General features: G+C 40.0%; 1 protein-coding gene across 1 annotated transcript in view; it reads left to right on the forward strand.

The window, feature by feature from the left end:
- Window positions 1-1,330: 1,330 nt before the first annotated feature.
- Window positions 1,331-18,971, forward strand: part of LOC106572764 (ceramide glucosyltransferase) — a 48,642-nt gene continuing 31,001 nt past the window's right edge. Inside the window, exons 1-2 of the mRNA XM_045694147.1 lie at window positions 1,331-1,582; window positions 15,225-15,366. Of these exons, the coding sequence (XP_045550103.1) occupies window positions 1,485-1,582; window positions 15,225-15,366 (240 nt within the window). The 5' untranslated portion in view covers window positions 1,331-1,484. The remainder of the gene's footprint in view (window positions 1,583-15,224; window positions 15,367-18,971) is intronic.

Raw genomic sequence — 18,971 nt, forward strand, 5'->3', positions numbered from 1 at the left:
CCCTGGTTCAGCGGTCTAAGGCACTGCATCTCAGTGCTGGAGGAGTCACTACAGACCCTGGTTCAGCGGTCTAAGGCTCTGCATCTCAGTGTTAGAGGAGTCACTACAGACCCTGGTTCAGCGGTCTAAGTCACTGCATCTCAGTGTTAGAGGCGTCACTACAGACCCTGATTCGATTCCAGACTGTATCACAACCGGCCGTGATTGGGAGTCCCATAGGGCGGCGCACAATTGGTCGTGTCATCCGGGTAAAGGAAGGGTTTGGCCCGTGTAGGCCGCCATTGTAAAAAATAATTAGTTTTTAACTGACTTAGTTAAATAAATGTATGTTATACCAACATGCTGTATGGATTCATTTTGATAGATTATTAGCTGTCTGTTATTTGGTATTGTTGAAATATTTTGTACTGTTGAATTTTATGTCCTAACTTGCTTCGTTCATGTGTGGCCCGGTTTGTTTGTTAATTCATTCATGGACATTTCATGTGTCACAAAAAAAGTTTTCAATTTGCTGTTTTTGGGAAATAATTTGTAATGATTTATTTATGACCTATTGTGTAGTGAATGGGTATAGTTGGTAAGAACACAATCACATCTCCTTTTTATAACTGTGCATCACACCCACTCCTTTCTATATGAATGAATGAATGATGCACTCCACTCTTGTTCCCATGTCATTATGGCATCAGAGCGTTTCTCCTCTGGCTGTACGTTTCCACCTATATTTAATATGCCAACATCTCTTACCTGCTGAGTATTGCCTCACTCTCACTGACAATGGAAATCTCGGGAGTCATACAACATCTACGAGGAAGCATGTGTGTCCTTGGAAATGCTTCATGGGTGCACGGATTGCTGGAGTACATTCCCAATTACATGTCATGCATTTCATGAATTGTAACCTTTATTTAACTAGGCAAGTCAGAACAATTTCGTATTTACAATAACGGCCTACCCCAGCCGGTTGTGATACAGCAATGAATAAAAGGCAGTTTGATAAGGACTTGAATTAAAAGATCTGATCATAAAGATAACATGAAACTTGACTGTTCTGCAAAATGAAACTTCTTCAAAGCTTCTGTAACCTAAGTTAGTCCTTCTATAAGGAACTCATTTCTGTAATATAGGCCTACAATGATACCTATAACTGTTGCTGATATTGCAATAGTCTTATCATTCTAAAGAAGGAACGCATCGACATTGCTTTCACACACAAATTGTATTGTATTGTATTATATTCTAGCGCAATATGATCTGTAGTAGTAGTAGTAGACGAGAGAGACGAGGTTCCTCTGGTCAAGAACTGGAGGTATTTTAGAGTCAGAAGACAGTCGTAACGAGCGGAAGTGCCGTACTCCGCCCAGTTAGTACCTTATGCGACGTTTTGGAGCAGATCCTCCAGCTCCGTGTTCCGCTCACCGGTCTGCGTCGGTATTTACACCGGTGGTGGAGCTACAACAACAACAACAAGGAAAGGCGCAACCATGGACCTTGTGGATCTTGCCATGCAAGGGCTCTCTGTCTTTGGATTCATTCTTTTTCTCGTACTGTGGTTTATGCATTTCATGTCCATCATCTATGTGTAAGTATTGCCTATCGATTGAGGGTAACTAACTAAGTTAGTAGTGTAGCCAATGTAACTAACTCACATCCACGATGAGTTGATCCGTAACTAACGTTAGTGTGGGCAGACATGAGCTCTGAGTCACATCAAATGAAGTTTTTATTTTAATCAAAAAACGAATGATTTCAGCAGCCAAAAGAATAGCCTGTAATTACACACAACATTGTAAAGCGTAATTGTGGCCTATTGTTGAAATCAGTAGTGTTGTTATTAACTCCAGTCCGTCCTAACTAACGTTAGTCGCCGCTCAGCTCCACCGTAAATCGTTGAGTTTTTAGTCGGTATGTCGCTCAAGACAGGTAGCAAGCTAACGGTAGCCAACTCAAAGTTGTCAAATAGTAGCAGCTTGCTATCTACCTAACTAGTTCTCTACCTAACTAGTTATCTATGCCATATACTGATAGTAAAACTCCTAACTTCGCCTATAACTAACTAGCCACCGTTAGCTACATGGCTAGCTAAACATAGATTAGCTTGCTAGCTAACGTTAGCTGACTAGCTACCTAGCTACGGTTGAGTGGGCAATGTAAAGTTGGTTAACTAAAACGTAACTAGTAACGCTTGTTAGCTAACTATTTATAAGATACTACCAAAGATACTGTTAACTAATGCTACTTGTTGTTTAAAGTGGTGTTTTTCATCGCTTCCTTGTGGTTCTGATGCTACAGTAGCTACATGGTGGCTTGGTATCTAGCTAGCTAGTTTGATAGCCCCAACAGCAGGTACTGGATCTCTAATGAAATCCGTTACCTCTTTGTCATTTGTTCATTACCGTGGGAGCGTGAGAAAGCACCGTTAACCGATTCAACTCTACGACATGGAGCCACCTTTTTTATGTCAGCCCCCGTTTCTGTCTCAGGCACAAACCTCTCTAAATCAGATTTATCTACAGGAAAACAATCAATCAATGTGTTTTAGCTGCTCATCTGCACATTAAATTACATTACATTATGAAAATGACAGAGGTAACGGATACCCGTGTAAAAATGAAATGCTAGTTACTAGTTTTGAGTCTAGATCAGATGTAGATCAGATGTAGATAGGCAGTGGCTGTTATTCAAATGTACATAGAAATAGCTGATTTTGTCAATTCTTTACTCAAAGCCTTGGATAGGAAAGTTGTCAAGTGTTGGCTGGTTTAGAGGTGCCCATGAAATGCCACTCTATTCCCTCCTATGTAGAGCTATATGTGCTCTGGTCTAAAGTAGTGCACTATATAAGGAATAGGGTGCCATAGGGCTCTGGTCTAAAGTAGTGCACTACATAGGGAATAGGGTGCCATAGGGATCTGGTCTAAAGTAGTGCACTGTATAGGGAATAGGGTGCCATTTGGAATGCACACAGGAGTCAGGACAAGAGAGAGATGGTATTTTTGGTATGGTACTATAGCTAATGGACTGGGAGGCAGACCATTGTAATGTATACATGTGTAGCTAATGGATTTGCTGCTTGCATCAAAACACAATGTTGAAGACCCCTGCCAACTAGTATCAACACTTTTATATTTCGTTTTTGGATAAATTATTAGCTTTCTGTACGTTTTTAAAAGGCCCAGTGCTGTCGGTGTGATTTGATCAGTGTTATTCCTGCTTTTTTTCAACCAGAAACTATCGAAGCCAGTACTTTCTAATCAGCAGGTTTGCATTGGGCGGGAGTTTCAGCATCATGCGGTTAATAGACCAATAACAAAGAGTTCCAAACCTCTCTGCCAATCCAAAATCACTTTTATTTCCTGGGAGGGAACTTCATGTGTGGTGATGAATGGTACATACAAGAAACAACATAGAACACTAAAACATGGAGGCTACAGTATAAAGGATTAAAAGCATTCTATCTAATCCCAGGGTATATACACATTTATACAAATAAAGTAATAGAATACACATCTATCTTTTTTGACCGCGAAACATAGAAACGTGCTATTTTTTTTTACATAAGCTTATGTTGGAGTGCTGCTGGAGATGATGAATATGAAGTTGACATTAAAAAAAATCCCTTTTAAGTGATTTGCTTTGTATTAAAGTAAAGACGGCTTCAAAATGGTATACCGTACACTGTATTTGGAGGAAAAATACTTTAAAAGTTGATACTTTCAACTTGATACTATCAAGGCTATCCTAGCAACAGGACATTTAAAAACTGTAATATCTTATGTTTCACCGAGTCGTGGCTGAACGACGACATGGATAACATACAGCTGGCTGGGTTTTCTGTCCGTCGGCAAGATAGATGCTTCCGGTAAGACAACAAGAGGTGGAGCTCTGTGTCTTTGTCAACAACAATCTGGTGTGCGAAATCAAATATTAAGGAAGTCTCAAGGTTTTACTCGCCCGAGGTAGAGTATATCATGATAAGCTGTAGACCACACTATCTACCAAGAGAGTTCTCATCTATATTATTCATAGCCGTCTATTTACCACCACAGACTGATGCTGGCACTAAGACCAACTCCTATAAGGCCATAAGCAAACAAGAAAATGCTCATCCAGAGGGGGCACTCCTAGTGGCCGGGGACTTTAATGCAGGGAAACTGTTACATGTGCAACCAGAGGGGAAAAAAAACTCTAGACCATCTTTACTCCACACACAGAGACGCGGAACAAAGCTTTCCCTCGCCCTCCATTTGGCAACTCTGACCAGGTAGACAACAACGCAACTGCCACGCTGATCCTCAACATGGTGGGGGGGCCCTCAGGGGTGTGTGCTTAGTCCCCTCTTGTACTTCCTGTTCACCCATGACTGCGTGGCCAAGCATGACTCCAACACCATCGTTAAGTTTGCCGACAACACAACAGTGGTAGGCCTGATCACCGACAACTATGAGACAGCCTATAGGGAGGAGGTCAAAGACCTGGTCGTGTGGTGCAAGGACAACAACCTCTCCCTCAACATGATCAAGACAAAGGAGATGATCATGGACTACAGGAAAAGGAGGGTCGAGCACGCCCCCATTCTCATCGACGTGGCTGTATTGGAGCAGGCTGAGAGTTTCAATTCCTTGGTGTCCACATCACCAACAAACTAACATGGTCCAAGCACACCAAGACAGTTGTGAAGAGGGCACGACAAAACCTATTCCCCCTCAGGAGACTGAAAAGATTTGGCATGGGTCCCCAGATCCTCAAATGGTTCTACAGATGCACCATTGAGAGCATCCTGACTGGTTGCGTCACTGCCTGGTATTGCAACTGATTGGGCTTGTACATCATGGGGCCAAGTTTCCTGCCATCCAGAACCTCTATATCAGGCGATGTTAGAGGGAGGCCCTAAACATTGTCAGAGACTCCAGCCACCCCAGTCATAGACTGTTCTCTCTGCTACCGCACAGCAAGCAGTACCGGAGAGCCAAGTCTAGGTCCAAGAGGCTTCTTACCAGCTTCTACCCCCAAGACATAAGACTCCTGAACATCTAATCAAATAGCTACCCAGACTAGTGGCATTGACCCCCCCCCCCATTGCTGCTACTTGCTGTTTATTATCTATTACCTATCCATAGTCACTTTACCCCTACGTACACGTACATATTACCTCAACTAACCTGTACCCCCACACATTGACTCGATACCGGTACCCCCCCCTGTATATATTCTCATTATTTTATTGTTGCTCTTTTGTCTTAACTTCACTGTTGGTTCCGGGCTTGTAAGTAAGCATTTCACTGTGAGGTCTACTACACCTGTTGTATTCAGCATTTCACTGTAAGGTCTACTACACCTGTTGTATTCAGCATTTCACTGTGAGGTCTACTACACCTGTTGTATTCAGCATTTCACTGTGAGGTCTACTACACCTGTTGTATTCAGCATTTCACTGTAAGGTCTACTACACCTGTTGTATTCAGCATTTCACTGTGAGGTCTACTACACCTGTTGTATTCAGCATTTCACTGTGAGGTCTACTACACCTGTTGTATTCAGCATTTCACTGTGAGGTCTACTACACCTGTTGTATTCAGCATTTCACTGAGAGGTCTACTACACCTGTTGTATTCAGCATTTCACTGTAAGGTCTACTACACCTGTTGTATTCGGCACATGTGACAAAAGTTGATTTACATTTGATAATCCCATTTAGGAGAAAAAGGCTTTCAAAGCTGTTGCAGTGATTTACAGTCCTGCTCTACATTAATCATTGGGGAAACATTTATTTTTAGAAAAGGAATACTTTCACCAAACTGCCAACATGGATTATGTGAAAGTTATCTCACTAGGTTCCCCCATTTAAGTCAAACATTAGGCTAACAGTTCCCTATAATGTATAATAAACACAACCTTCCTCATTGAACAGCTACTCTGCTGCTGTTTTTTTACACCCATATTTATCATTGTTCATATCCTCTTAAACCCACCATATTTATCATTGTTCATATCCTCTTAAACCCACCATATTTATCATTGTTCATATCCTCTTAAACCCACCATATTTATCATTGGTCATATCCCCTTAAACCCACCATATTTATCATTGGTCATATCCTCTTAAACCCACCATATTTATCATTGGTCATATCCTCTTAAACCCACCATATTTATCATTGTTCATATCCTCTTAAACCCACCATATTTATCATTGGTCATATCCTCTTAAACCCACCATATTTATCATTGGTCATATCCCCTTAAACCCACCATATTTATCATTGTTCATATCCTCTTAAACCCACCATATTTATCATTGTTCATATCCCCTTAAACCCACCATATTTATCATTGGTCATATCCTCTTAAACCCGCCATATTTATCATTGGTCATATCCTCTTAAACCCACCATATTTATCATTGGTCATATCCTCTTAAACCCACCATATTTATCATTGTTCATATCCTCTTAAACCCACCATATTTATCGTTGTTCATATCCTCTTAAACCCACCATATTTATCATTGTTCATATCCTCTTAAACCCACCATATTTATCATTGTTCATATCCCCTTAAACCCACCATATTTATCGTTGTTCATATCCTCTTAAACCCACCATATTTATCATTGGTCATATCCTCTTAAACCCACCATATTTATCATTGGTCATATCCTCTTAAACCCACCATATTTATCATTGTTCATATCCTCTTAAACCCACCATATTTATCATTGGTCATATCCCCTTAAACCCACCATATTTATCATTGTTCATATCCTCTTAAACCCACCATATTTATCGTTGGTCATATCCTCTTAAACCCACCATATTTATCGTTGGTCATATCCTCTTAAACCCACCATATTTATCATTGGTCATATCCCCTTAAACCCACCATATTTATCGTTGTTCATATCCCCTTAAACCCACCATATTTATCATTGTTCATATCCTCTTAAACCCACCATATTTATCATTGTTCATATCCTCTTAACCCCACCATATTTATCATTGTTCATATCCTCTTAAACCCACCATATTTATCATTGGTCATATCCTCTTAAACCCACCATATTTATCATTGTTCATATCCTCTTAAACCCACCATATTTATCATTGTTCATATCCTCTTAACCCCACCATATTTATCATTGTTCATATCCTCTTAACCCCACCATATTTATCATTGGTCATATCCTCTTAAACCCACCATATTTATCATTGTTCATATCCTCTTAAACCCACCATATTTATCATTGGTCATATCCTCTTAAACCCATCATATTTATCGTTGTTCATATCCTCTTAAACCCACCATATTTATCATTGTTCATATCCTCTTAAACCCACCATATTTATCATTGGTCATATCCTCTTAAACCCACCATATTTATCATTGGTCATATCCTCTTAAACCCACCATATTTATCATTGGTCATATCCTCTTAAACCCACCTATCTCTAAGAATTCACATGTGCTAAAGCAGTGAGGTAGTGCTTCAATTAAGAAAAAAAATATATATATTTTTTACCTCAAGTCCTAGCCCACAAGTAGGAAACACATGAAGGTAAAAACACTAACTGGACCTATTACATTAAATTAGTGATGGGAACCTTTTTAAAATTTAAAGATGCAGAATTCATTCCGCCGTTACAAAAATGTGAATTGTTCGCCTATATTTTCAGTTTGTGGCTTAACAAGCAAGTGGAGTGTAGAGAATCATTGTTCCATCTAAACCGCTGTGAAATATATTTTCCATCACCAAAAATATTATATTATCAGCTGCTGGTGTACAAAACCGAAAGTTAACGATGCAAAAACAAAACTTAAGCAACATCTCGCTCATCAATATCCTATTCATTAATGATAGGACCTGCTTTACCAAAAGTTGTGAGACATTGCAAGCCAAGTCAAGAAATTGCGAGATATTGTATTGGAAGATCCAGCTTTTGATTGCCGATAGATAGGCCTTGGTCACGGTTCTGACTGTCCCTCCCCTCTCTTTCCGTCTCTCACTAGGTCGCTATGAAGGATGCCAGAGTTTGTGTTGCTCGGAAGTATGATAACTAATCGGTCTCCTCCGTTTAAAAAAATACTGAATCTTAGACGACTTTGCTGAATGAATGTTCACACTAATGCTCACTATCACTTTATATTGTAAATCTGGGTGGTTCGAGCCCTGAATGCTGATTGGCTGACAGCCCATGGTATATCTGACCGTTTACCACGGGGTATGACAAAACATTTAATTTTTTAGTGCTCTAATTACGTTGGTAACCAGTTTATAACAGCAATAAGGCACCTCGGGGGTTTGTGGTATATGGCCAATATATCACGGCTAAGGGCTGTATCCAGGTACTCCGCGATGCGTCGTGCTTAAACATCCCATAGCCGTCGTATATTAGCCGTATACCACAACCCCTCGTGCCTTATTGCTTAAGTATAGCACAATAATCAAGGTTTTTTATTTTTACATTTTTATTAAGAGCGTTCTATGTCTGGTCTCATCTCCCTCTGTGCTGTGTGCACCTTCCCACTCCAGACACTGAAACACATTGAGACATTATTTTACTGTAATAGAGGAGACCTTGAGCTTTCTAATGATTCCCTATTTATGTCTCAACTCCCAACATGTTGAACAGAGAAGACCCTACTAAAACGAGAGGATCAATGAACATGTTGAACAGAGAAGACCCTACTAAAACGAGAGGATCAATGAACATGTTGAACAGAGAAGACCCTACTAAAACGAGAAGATCAATGAACATGTTGAACAGAGAAGACCCTACTAAAACGAGAGGATCAATGAACATGTTGAACAGAGAAGACCCTACTAAAACGAGAAGATCAATGAACATGTTGAACAGAGAAGACCCTACTAAAACGAGAAGATCAATGAACATGTTGAACAGAGAAGACCCTACTAAAACGAGAAGATCAATGAACATGTTGAACAGAGAAGACCCTACTAAAACGAGAGGATCAATGAACATGTTGAACAGAGAAGACCCTACTAAAACGAGAGGATCAATGAACATGTTGAACAGAGAAGACCCTACCAAAACGAGAGGATCAATGAACATGTTGAACAGAGAAGACCCTACTAAAACGAGAAGATCAATGAACATGTTGAACAGAGAAGACCCTACTAAAACGAGAAGATCAATGAACATGTTGAACAGAGAAGACCCTACTAAAACGAGAGGATCAATGAACATGTTGAACAGAGAAGACCCTACTAAAACGAGAGGATCAATGAACATGTTGAACAGAGAAGACCCTACCAAAACGAGAAGATCAATGAACATGTTGAACAGAGAAGACCCTACTAAAACGAGAAGATCAATGAACATGTTGAACAGAGAAGACCCTACTAAAACGAGAGGATCAATGAACATGTTGAACAGAGAAGACCCTACTAAAACGAGAGGATCAATGAACATGTTGAACAGAGAAGACCCTACTAAAACGAGAGGATCAATGAACATGTTGAACAGAGAAGACCCTACTAAAACGAGAAGATCAATGAACATGTTGAACAGAGAAGACCCTACTAAAACGAGAAGATCAATGAACATGTTGAACAGAGAAGACCCTACTAAAACGAGAAGATCAATGAACATGTTGAACAGAGAAGACCCTACTAAAACGAGAAGATCAATGAACATGTTGAACAGAGAAGACCCTACTAAAACGAGAAGATCAATGAACATGTTGAACAGAGAAGACCCTACTAAAACGAGAAGACCAATGAACATGTTGAACAGAGAAGACCCTACTAAAACGAGAAGACCAATGAACATGTTGAACAGAGAAGACCCTACTAAAACGGAAGATCAATGAACATGTTGAACAGAGAAGACCCTACTAAAACGAGAAGATCAATGAACATGTTGAACAGAGAAGACCCTACTAAAACGAGAAGATCAATGAACATGTTGAACAGAGAAGACCCTACTAAAACGAGAGGATCAATGAACATGTTGAACAGAGAAGACCCTACTAAAACGGAAGATCAATGAACATGTTGAACAGAGAAGACCCTACTAAAACGAGAAGATCAATGAACATGTTGAACAGAGAAGACCCTACTAAAACGAGAGGATCAATGAACATGTTGAACAGAGAAGACCCTACTAAAACGAGAAGATCAATGAACATGTTGAACAGAGAAGACCCTACTAAAACGAGAAGATCAATGAACATGTTGAACAGAGAAGACCCTACTAAAACGAGAAGATCAATGAACATGTTGAACAGAGAAGACCCTACTAAAACGAGAAGATCAATGAACATGATCGAGGAAAATGTGTGCTCAGTTTTCTTATTCAAAAAAGGAAAAAGACTAACAGAAAATTAAAATCAAAACGAGTAAGAAAAGGGTATCGCAACCTGAGAAAGGAACTCAAATATTAGCTGGATAAAACATGGGAGAAATGCATAAACATGGCGGCCATTGCTGTACCACGTAGTGCTAGCAAACATTTAGCCACAAACTCTTATGTGCTAGTTGTCAAGTCTGTGTTTCTTTTTATACATGTTCAGTGAGCATAAAAAAGACACATTTTTATTTAAGGAATTGGCTTCTCATTCTGTGAAATAAGCATATTTTTTATCTAGGTAGGACACTTGATTTCAACATCCTAAACAAAGTGAACAGGCTTGTTGTTAAAACAGTTGGTGACGGACAGGAAGGAGTGTATACATAACAGTTCAACTCTTCTACCTTGTTAGCAAGCAAATACATCCAAGTTGGCTGGACTTTAAATATCAAGATCAGCTGGCTACTCACTAGCAGTTGTGTTTGAGGCCTGTTCATTTTCTATAATGCCTGTTACCAGCAGTTGGTCTATAATGATCTATAATGCTACCAGTAGTTACATTTTACATTTTAGTCATTTAGCAGACGCTCTTATCCAGAGCGACTTACAGTAGTGAATGCATACATTTTTTTTTCTGTGCTGGCCCCCGTGGGAATCGAACCCACAACCCTGGTGTTGCAAACACCATGCTCTACCAACTGAGCTACAGTAGTTGGTCTATAATGGTCTATATTGTTACCAGTAGTTGGTCTATAATGATCTATATTGTTACCAGTAGTTGGTCTGTATTGTTACCAGTAGTTGGTCTATAATGGTCTATATTGTTACCAGTAGTTGGTCTATATTGTTACCAGTAGTTGGTCTATAATGATCTATATTGTTACCAGCAGTTGGTCTATAATGGTCTATATTGTTACCAGTAGTTGGTCTATAATGGTCTATATTGTTACCAGTAGTTGGTCTATAATGGTCTATATTGTTACCAGTAGTTGGTCTATAACGATCTATAGTGTTACCAGTAGTTGGTCTATATTGTTACCAGTAGTTGGTCTATAATGATCTATAATGTTACCAGTAGTTCGTCTATAATGGTCTATATTGTTGCCAGTAGTTGGTCTATATTGTTACCAGTAGTTGGTCTATAATGGTCTATATTGTTACCAGTAGTTGGTCTATATTGTTACCAGCAGTTGGTCTATAATGGTCTATATTGTTACCAGCAGTTGGTCTATAATGGTCTATATTGTTACCAGCAGTTGGTCTATAATGGTCTATATTGTTACCAGTAGTTGGTCTATATTGTTACCAGCAGTTGGTCTATAATGGTCTATATTGTTACCAGTAGTTGGTCTATAATGGTCTATATTGTTACCAGTAGTTGGTCTATAACAATCTATAATGTTACCAGTAGTTGGTCTATATTGTTACCAGTAGTTGGTCTATAATGATCTATAATGTTACCAGTAGTTGGTCTATAATGGTCTATATTGTTACCAGTAGTTGGTCTATAATGGTGTATATTGTTACCAGTAGTTGGTCTATAATGATCTATATTGTTACCAGCAGTTGGTCTATAATGATCTATATTGTTACCAGTAGTTGGTCTATAATGATCTATATTGTTACCAGTAGTTGGTCTATATTGTTACCAGTAGTTGGTCTATAACGATCTATATTGTTACCAGCAGTTGGTCTATAATGATCTATATTGTTACCAGTAGTTGGTCTATATTGTTACCAGTAGTTGGTCTATATTGTTACCAGTAGTTAGTCTATAACGATCTATATTGTTACCAGTAGTTGGTCTATAATGATCTATATTGTTACCAGTAGTTGGTCTATAATGATCTATATTGTTACCAGTAGTTGGTCTATAATGATCTATATTGTTACCAGTAGTTGGTCTATAATGATCTATATTGTTACCAGTAGTTGGTCTATATTGTTACCAGTAGTTGGTCTATATTGTTACCAGTAGTTGGTCTATATTGTTACCAGTAGGTGGTCTATAATGTTACCAGTAGGTGGTCTATAATGATCTATATTGTTACCAGTAGTTGGTCTATAACGATCTATAATGTTACCAGTAGTTGGTCTATAATGAGCTATGTTGTTACCAGTAGTTGGTCTATAATGAGCTATGTTGTTACCAGTAGTTGGTCTATACTGAGCTATAATGTTACCAGTAGTTGGTCAAAAATGATCTATATTGTTACCAGTAGTTGGTCTATAATATTACCAGTAGTTGGTCTATAATGAGCTATATTGTTACCAGTAGTTGGTCTATAATGATCTATATTGTTACCAGTAGTTGGTCTATACTGAGCTATATTGTTACCAGTAGTTGGTCTATAATATTACCAGTAGTTGGTCTATAATGACCTATATTGTTACCAGCAGTTGGTCTATATTGTTAGCAGTAGTTGGTCTATATTGTTACCAGTAGTTGGTCTATATTGCTACCAGTAGTTGGTCTATATTGTTACCAGTAGTTGGTCTATATTGTTACCAGTAGTTGGTCTATAATGACCTATATTGTTTCCAGTAGTTGGGTCTATATTGTTACCAGTAGTTGGTCTATAATGACCTATATTGTTACGAGTAGTTGGTCTATATTGTTACCAGTCGTTGGTCTATATTGTTACCAGTAGTTGGTCTATAATGATCTATATTGTTACCAGTAGTTGGTCTATAATGATCTATATTGTTACCAGTAGTTGGTCTATAATGATCTATATTGTTATCAGTAGTTGGTCTATAATGATCTATATTGTTACCAGTAGTTGGTCTATAATGAGCTATATTGATACCAGTAGTTGGTCTATAATGATCTATAATGTTCCCAGTAGTTGGTCTATAACGGTCTATATTTTTACCAGTAGTTGGTCTATAATGATCTATATTGTTACCAGTAGTTGTTCTATAATGATCTATAATGTTACCAGCAGTTGGTCTATAATGATCTATATTGTTACCAGTAGTTGGTCTATATTGTTACCAGTAGTTGGTCTATATTGTTACCAGTAGTTGGTCTATATTGTTACCAGTAGTTGGTCTATATTGTTACCAGTAGTTGGTCAATATTGTTACCAGTAGTTGGTCAATATTGTTACCAGTAGTTGGTCAATATTGTTACCAGTAGTTGGTCAATATTGTTACCAGTAGTTGGTCAATATTGTTACCAGTAGTTGGTCAATATTGTTAGCAGCAGTTGGTCAATATTGTTAGCAGCAGTTGGTCTATATTGTTAGCAGTAGTTGGTCTATAATGGTCTATATTGTTACCAGTAGTTGGTCTATATTGTTACCAGTAGTTTGTCTATAATGATCTATATTGTTACCAGTAGTTGGTCTATATTGTTACCAGTCGTTGGTCTATAATGATCTATAATGTTACTAGTAGTTGGTCTATATTGTTACCAGTAGTTGGTCTATATTGTTACCAGTAGTTGGTCTATATTGTTACCAGTAGTTGGTCTATATTGTTACCAGTAGTTGGTCTATATTGTTACCAGTAGTTGGTCTATATTGTTACCAGTAGTTGGTCTATAATGATCTTTATTGTTACCAGTAGTTGGTCTATAATGATCTATATTGTTACCAGTAGTTGGTCTATATTGTTACCAGTAGTTGGTCAATATTGTTACCAGTAGTTGGTCAATATTGTTACCAGTAGTTGGTCTATATTGTTACCAGTAGTTGGTCTATAATGATCTATATTGTTACCAGTAGTTGGTCTATATTGTTACCTGTAGTTGGTCTATATTGTTACCTGTAGTTGGTCTATATTGTTACCAGTAGTTGGTCTATAATGATCTATATTGTTACCAGTAGTTGGTCTATATTGTTACCTGTAGTTGGTCTATATTGTTACCTGTAGTTGGTCTATATTGTTACCTGTAGTTGGTCTATATTGTTACCTGTAGTTGGTCTATATTGTTACCTGTAGTTGGTCTATATTGTTACCTGTAGTTGGTCTATAACGATCTATATTGTTACCAGTGGTTGGTCTATAACGGTCTATATTGTTACCATTAGTTGGTCTATATTGTTACCAGTAGTTGGTCTATAATGATCTATATTGTTACCAGTAGTTGGTCTATATTGTTACCAGTAGTTGGTCTATAATGATCTATATTGTTACCAGTAGTTGGTCTATAATGTTACCAGTAGTTGGTCTATAATGTTACCAGTAGTTGGTCTATAATGATCTATATTGTTACCAGTAGTTGGTCTATAATAATCTATAATGTTACCAGTAGTTGGTCTATAATGATCTATATTGTTACCAGTAGTTGGTCTATATTGTTACCAGTAGTTGGTCTATAATAATCTATATTGTTACCAGTAGTTGGTCTATATTGTTACCAGTAGTTGGTCTATAATGTTACCAGTAGTTGGTCTATATTAGTGGATGTGTGTTCTGGTTAAATTTAAGAAAAAAGGTATTTTCATAGTCAGACTTGAACGTCAGCTCATGATTATTGCAAAAAAAAGTATAATTTTTTAGGCTAATTTCATACAACCTGAATTAACTAGATTATTGCTGTTTTGAAATGCAGTGTATTTGACCTTTTTAATTGTACAACAAAGCTGAATTTAGAGAGAACATTTAAAAATATATAGATATCTCGTGAATCGCCGTTACGTTTGGGAAAAAATCAAAATATGATTTTGTGGCCATATTGCCCAGACCTATTCGTGTGGTTGAGTCCGTTCTGTGGTAACATAGACTCTGAACAACGTGATTCAACTTCGTTACTCCTTTCTGAAACAAGCAACAAACAAGTGTTTAGTTGCCTAGGCCTTACCCCTACAATGCAGCACACAAAGAAATAGAATTAGTGCTTGTCTGTCTCAGTGAGAAGAGCGGTGACAATGACGCTGTAATTGTGCTCGTCTGTCTCTCCTGTAGCCGTCTCTGTCTCCACAAGAAGAGCGGTGACAAGCAGCCCTACAGTAAGCTGGCTGGTGTCTCTCTACTGAAGCCTCTGAAAGGAGTAGACCCCAACCTCATCAATAACCTGGAGACCTTCTTTGAACTCGACTACCCCACGGTACTACCTGTTCTATATCCTACATATCTATACTCTATACTCTATCCCTCGACTACCCCACGGTACTACCTGTTCTATATCCTACATATCTATATTCTATACTCTATCCCTCGACTACCCCACGGTACTACCTGTTCTATATCCTACATATCTATACTCTATCCCTCCACTACCCCACGGTATTACCTGTTCTATATCCTACATATCTATACCCTATCCCTCGACTACCCCACGGTACTACCTGTTCTATATCCTACATATCTATACTCTATCCCTCGACTACCCCACGGTACTACCTGTTCTATATCCTACATATCTATATTCTACACCCTATCCCTCGACTACCCCACGGTATTACCTGTTCTATATCCTACATATCTATCCCCTATCCCTCGACTACCCCACGGTACTACCTGTTCTATATCCTACATATCTATCCCCTATCCCTCAACTACCCCACGGTATTACCTGTTCTATATCCTACATATCTATATTCTATACTCTATCACTCGACTACCCCACGGTATTACCTGTTCTATACCCTATCCCCTATCCCTCAACTACCCCACGGTACTACCTGTTCTATATCCTACATATCTATACCCTATCCCTCAACTACCCCACGGTACTACCTGTTCTATATCCTACATATCTATATTCTATCCCTCCACTACCCCAAGGTATTACCTGTTCTATATCCTACATATCTATATTCTATACTCTATCCCTCGACTACCCCAAGGTACTACCTGTTCTATATCCTACATATCTATACCCTATCCCTCGACTACCCCACGGTACTACCTGTTCTATATCCTACATATCTACACCCTATCCCTCGACTACCCCACGGTACTACCTGTTCTATATCCTACATATCTATACCCTATCCCTCAACTACCCCACGGTATTACCTGTTCTATATCCTACATATCTATACCCTATCCCTCAACTACCCCCACGGTACTACCTGTTCTATATCCTACATATCTATACCCTATCCCTCGACTACCCCAAGGTACTACCTGTTCTATATCCTACATATCTATACCCTATCCCTCAACTACCCCACGGTATTACCTGTTCTATATCCTACATATCTATATTCTATCCCTCAACTACCCCACGGTATTACCTGTTCTATATCCTACATATCTATATTCTATCCCCTATCCCTCAACTACCCCACGGTATTACCTGTTCTATATTCTACATGTCTATATCCTATCCCTCAACCACCCCACGGTACTACCTGTTCTATATCCTACATATCTATATTCTACACCCTATCCCTCGACTACCCCACGGTACTACCTGTTCTATATCCTACATATCTATACCCTATCCCTCAACTACCCCACGGTATTACCTGTTCTATATCCTACATATCTATACCCTATCCCTCGACTACCCCACGGTATTACCTGTTCTATATCCTACATATCTATATTCTACACCCTATCCCTCAACTACCCCACGGTACTACCTGTTCTATATCCTACATATCTATACCCTATCCCTCAACTACCCCACGGTACTACCTGTTCTATATCCTACATATCTATACTCTATCCCTCAACTACCCCACGGTATTACCTGTTCTATATCCTACATGTCTATATCCTATCCCTCAACTACCCCACGGTATTACCTGTTCTATATCCTACATGTCTATATCCTATCCCTCAACTACCCCACGGTATTACCTGTTCTATATCCTACATATCTATACCCTATCCCTCAACTACCCCACGGTACTACCTGTTCTATATGCTACATGTCTATATCCTATCCCTCAACTACCCCACGGTATTACCTGTTCTATATCCTACATATCTATACCCTATCCCTCAACTACCCCACGGTATTACCTGTTCTATATCCTACATATCTATACCCTATCCCTCAACTACCCCACGGTACTACCTGTTCTATATGCTACATATCTATACCCTATCCCTCAACTACCCCACGGTACTACCTGTTCTATATTCTACATGTCTATATTCTATCCCTCAACTACCCCACGGTATTACCTGTTCTATATCCTACATATCTATATTCTATACCCTATCCCTCAACTACCCCATTGTGCTACCTGTTCTATATTGTACGTGTATATCCCTCAACTACCCCAAGGTACGACCTGGAACAACACTGTTTGCGAAGAGTTAATTTCCCTCCCAGACGGTTTCGCCACAATGTTTCAGTGACTCTATCAGTCTACTGTTAGAATGTTGCAGTTTAGTTAGACAGGGCAAAGTCATGCATTATAGGGTGCAGGCGCAGCAAGCAAGTACTACGTGCTGCTTCCTGTAGCTACAAGTACTACGTGCTGCTTCCTGTAGCTACAAGTGCTACGTGCTGCTTCCTGTACTACGTGCTGCTTCCTGTAGCTACAAGTACTACGTGCTGCCTCCTGTAGCTACAAGTACTACGTGCTGCTTTCTGTAGCAACAACTTGTTCAATATCGTTGTGAAAACATTACACCAAAAAGTATCCTTGAAGTTGGTGCAGGTTACCAACCAAACCAGATGATTGACACACCGTTAGCATTTCACAGCTATTACTTCACGATGATTTGCATCAACATTGTACCACAGTACATACATCACTTCAACATGACGTGAGGAGGGATGGGGTAAAGCTAGTCTGTTTATAAAACCCCCCACAAAAATGAATTAGCCGTGATGACGAGCGGGATGCAGACCCTGATGAGCAGCGTGCAGGCCACGCTACGTTGATACACTATCATTTCATTGCCTGGGGCGGCAGGTAGCCTAGCGGTTAGAGTGGAGGGGCGGCAGGTAGCCTAGCGGTTAGAGTGGAGGGGCGGCAGGTAGCCTAGCGGTTAGAGTGGAGGGGCGGCAGGTAGCCTAGCGGTTAGAGTGGAGGGGGGCGGCAGGTAGACTAGTCGTTAGAGTGGAGGGGGCGGCAGGTAGCCTAGTCGTTAGAGTGGAGGGGCGGCAGGTAGCCTAGTGGTTAGAGTGTAGGGGCAGGCAGGTAGCCTAGTGGTTAGAGTGGAGGGGAGGCAGGTAGCCTAGTGGTTAGAGTGTAGGGGCAGGCAGGTAGCCTAGTGGTTAGAGTGTAGGGGCAGGCAGGTAGCCTAGTGGTTAGAGTGTAGGGGCAGGCAGGTAGCCTAGTGGTTAGAGTGGAGGGGAGGCAGGTAGCCTAGTGGTTAGAGTGTAGGGGCAGGCAGGTAGCCTAGTGGTTAGAGTGTAGGGGCAGGCAGGTAGCCTAGTGGTTAGAGTGTAGGGGCAGGCAGGTAGCCTAGTGGTTAGAGTGTAGGGGAGGCAGGTAGCCTAGTGGTTAGAGTGTAGGGGCAGGCAGGTAGCCTAGTGGTTAGAGTGGAGGGGAGGCAGGTAGCCTAGTGGTTAGAGTGGAGGGGCGGCAGGTAGCCTAGCGGTTTGAGTGGAGGGGCGGCAGGTAGCCTAGTCGTTAGAGTGGAGGGGCGGCAGGTAGCCTAGCGGTTAGAGTGGAGGGGCGGCAGGTAGCCTAGCGGTTAGAGTGGAGGGGCGGCAGGTAGCCTAGCGGTTAGAGTGGAGGGGCGGCAGGTAGCCTAGCGGTTAGAGTGGAGGGGCGGCAGGTAGCCTAGCGGTTAGAG

This window comes from Salmo salar, chromosome ssa01 (genome assembly GCF_905237065.1).
Source record: "Salmo salar chromosome ssa01, Ssal_v3.1, whole genome shotgun sequence".
NCBI lineage: Eukaryota > Metazoa > Chordata > Actinopteri > Salmoniformes > Salmonidae > Salmo > Salmo salar.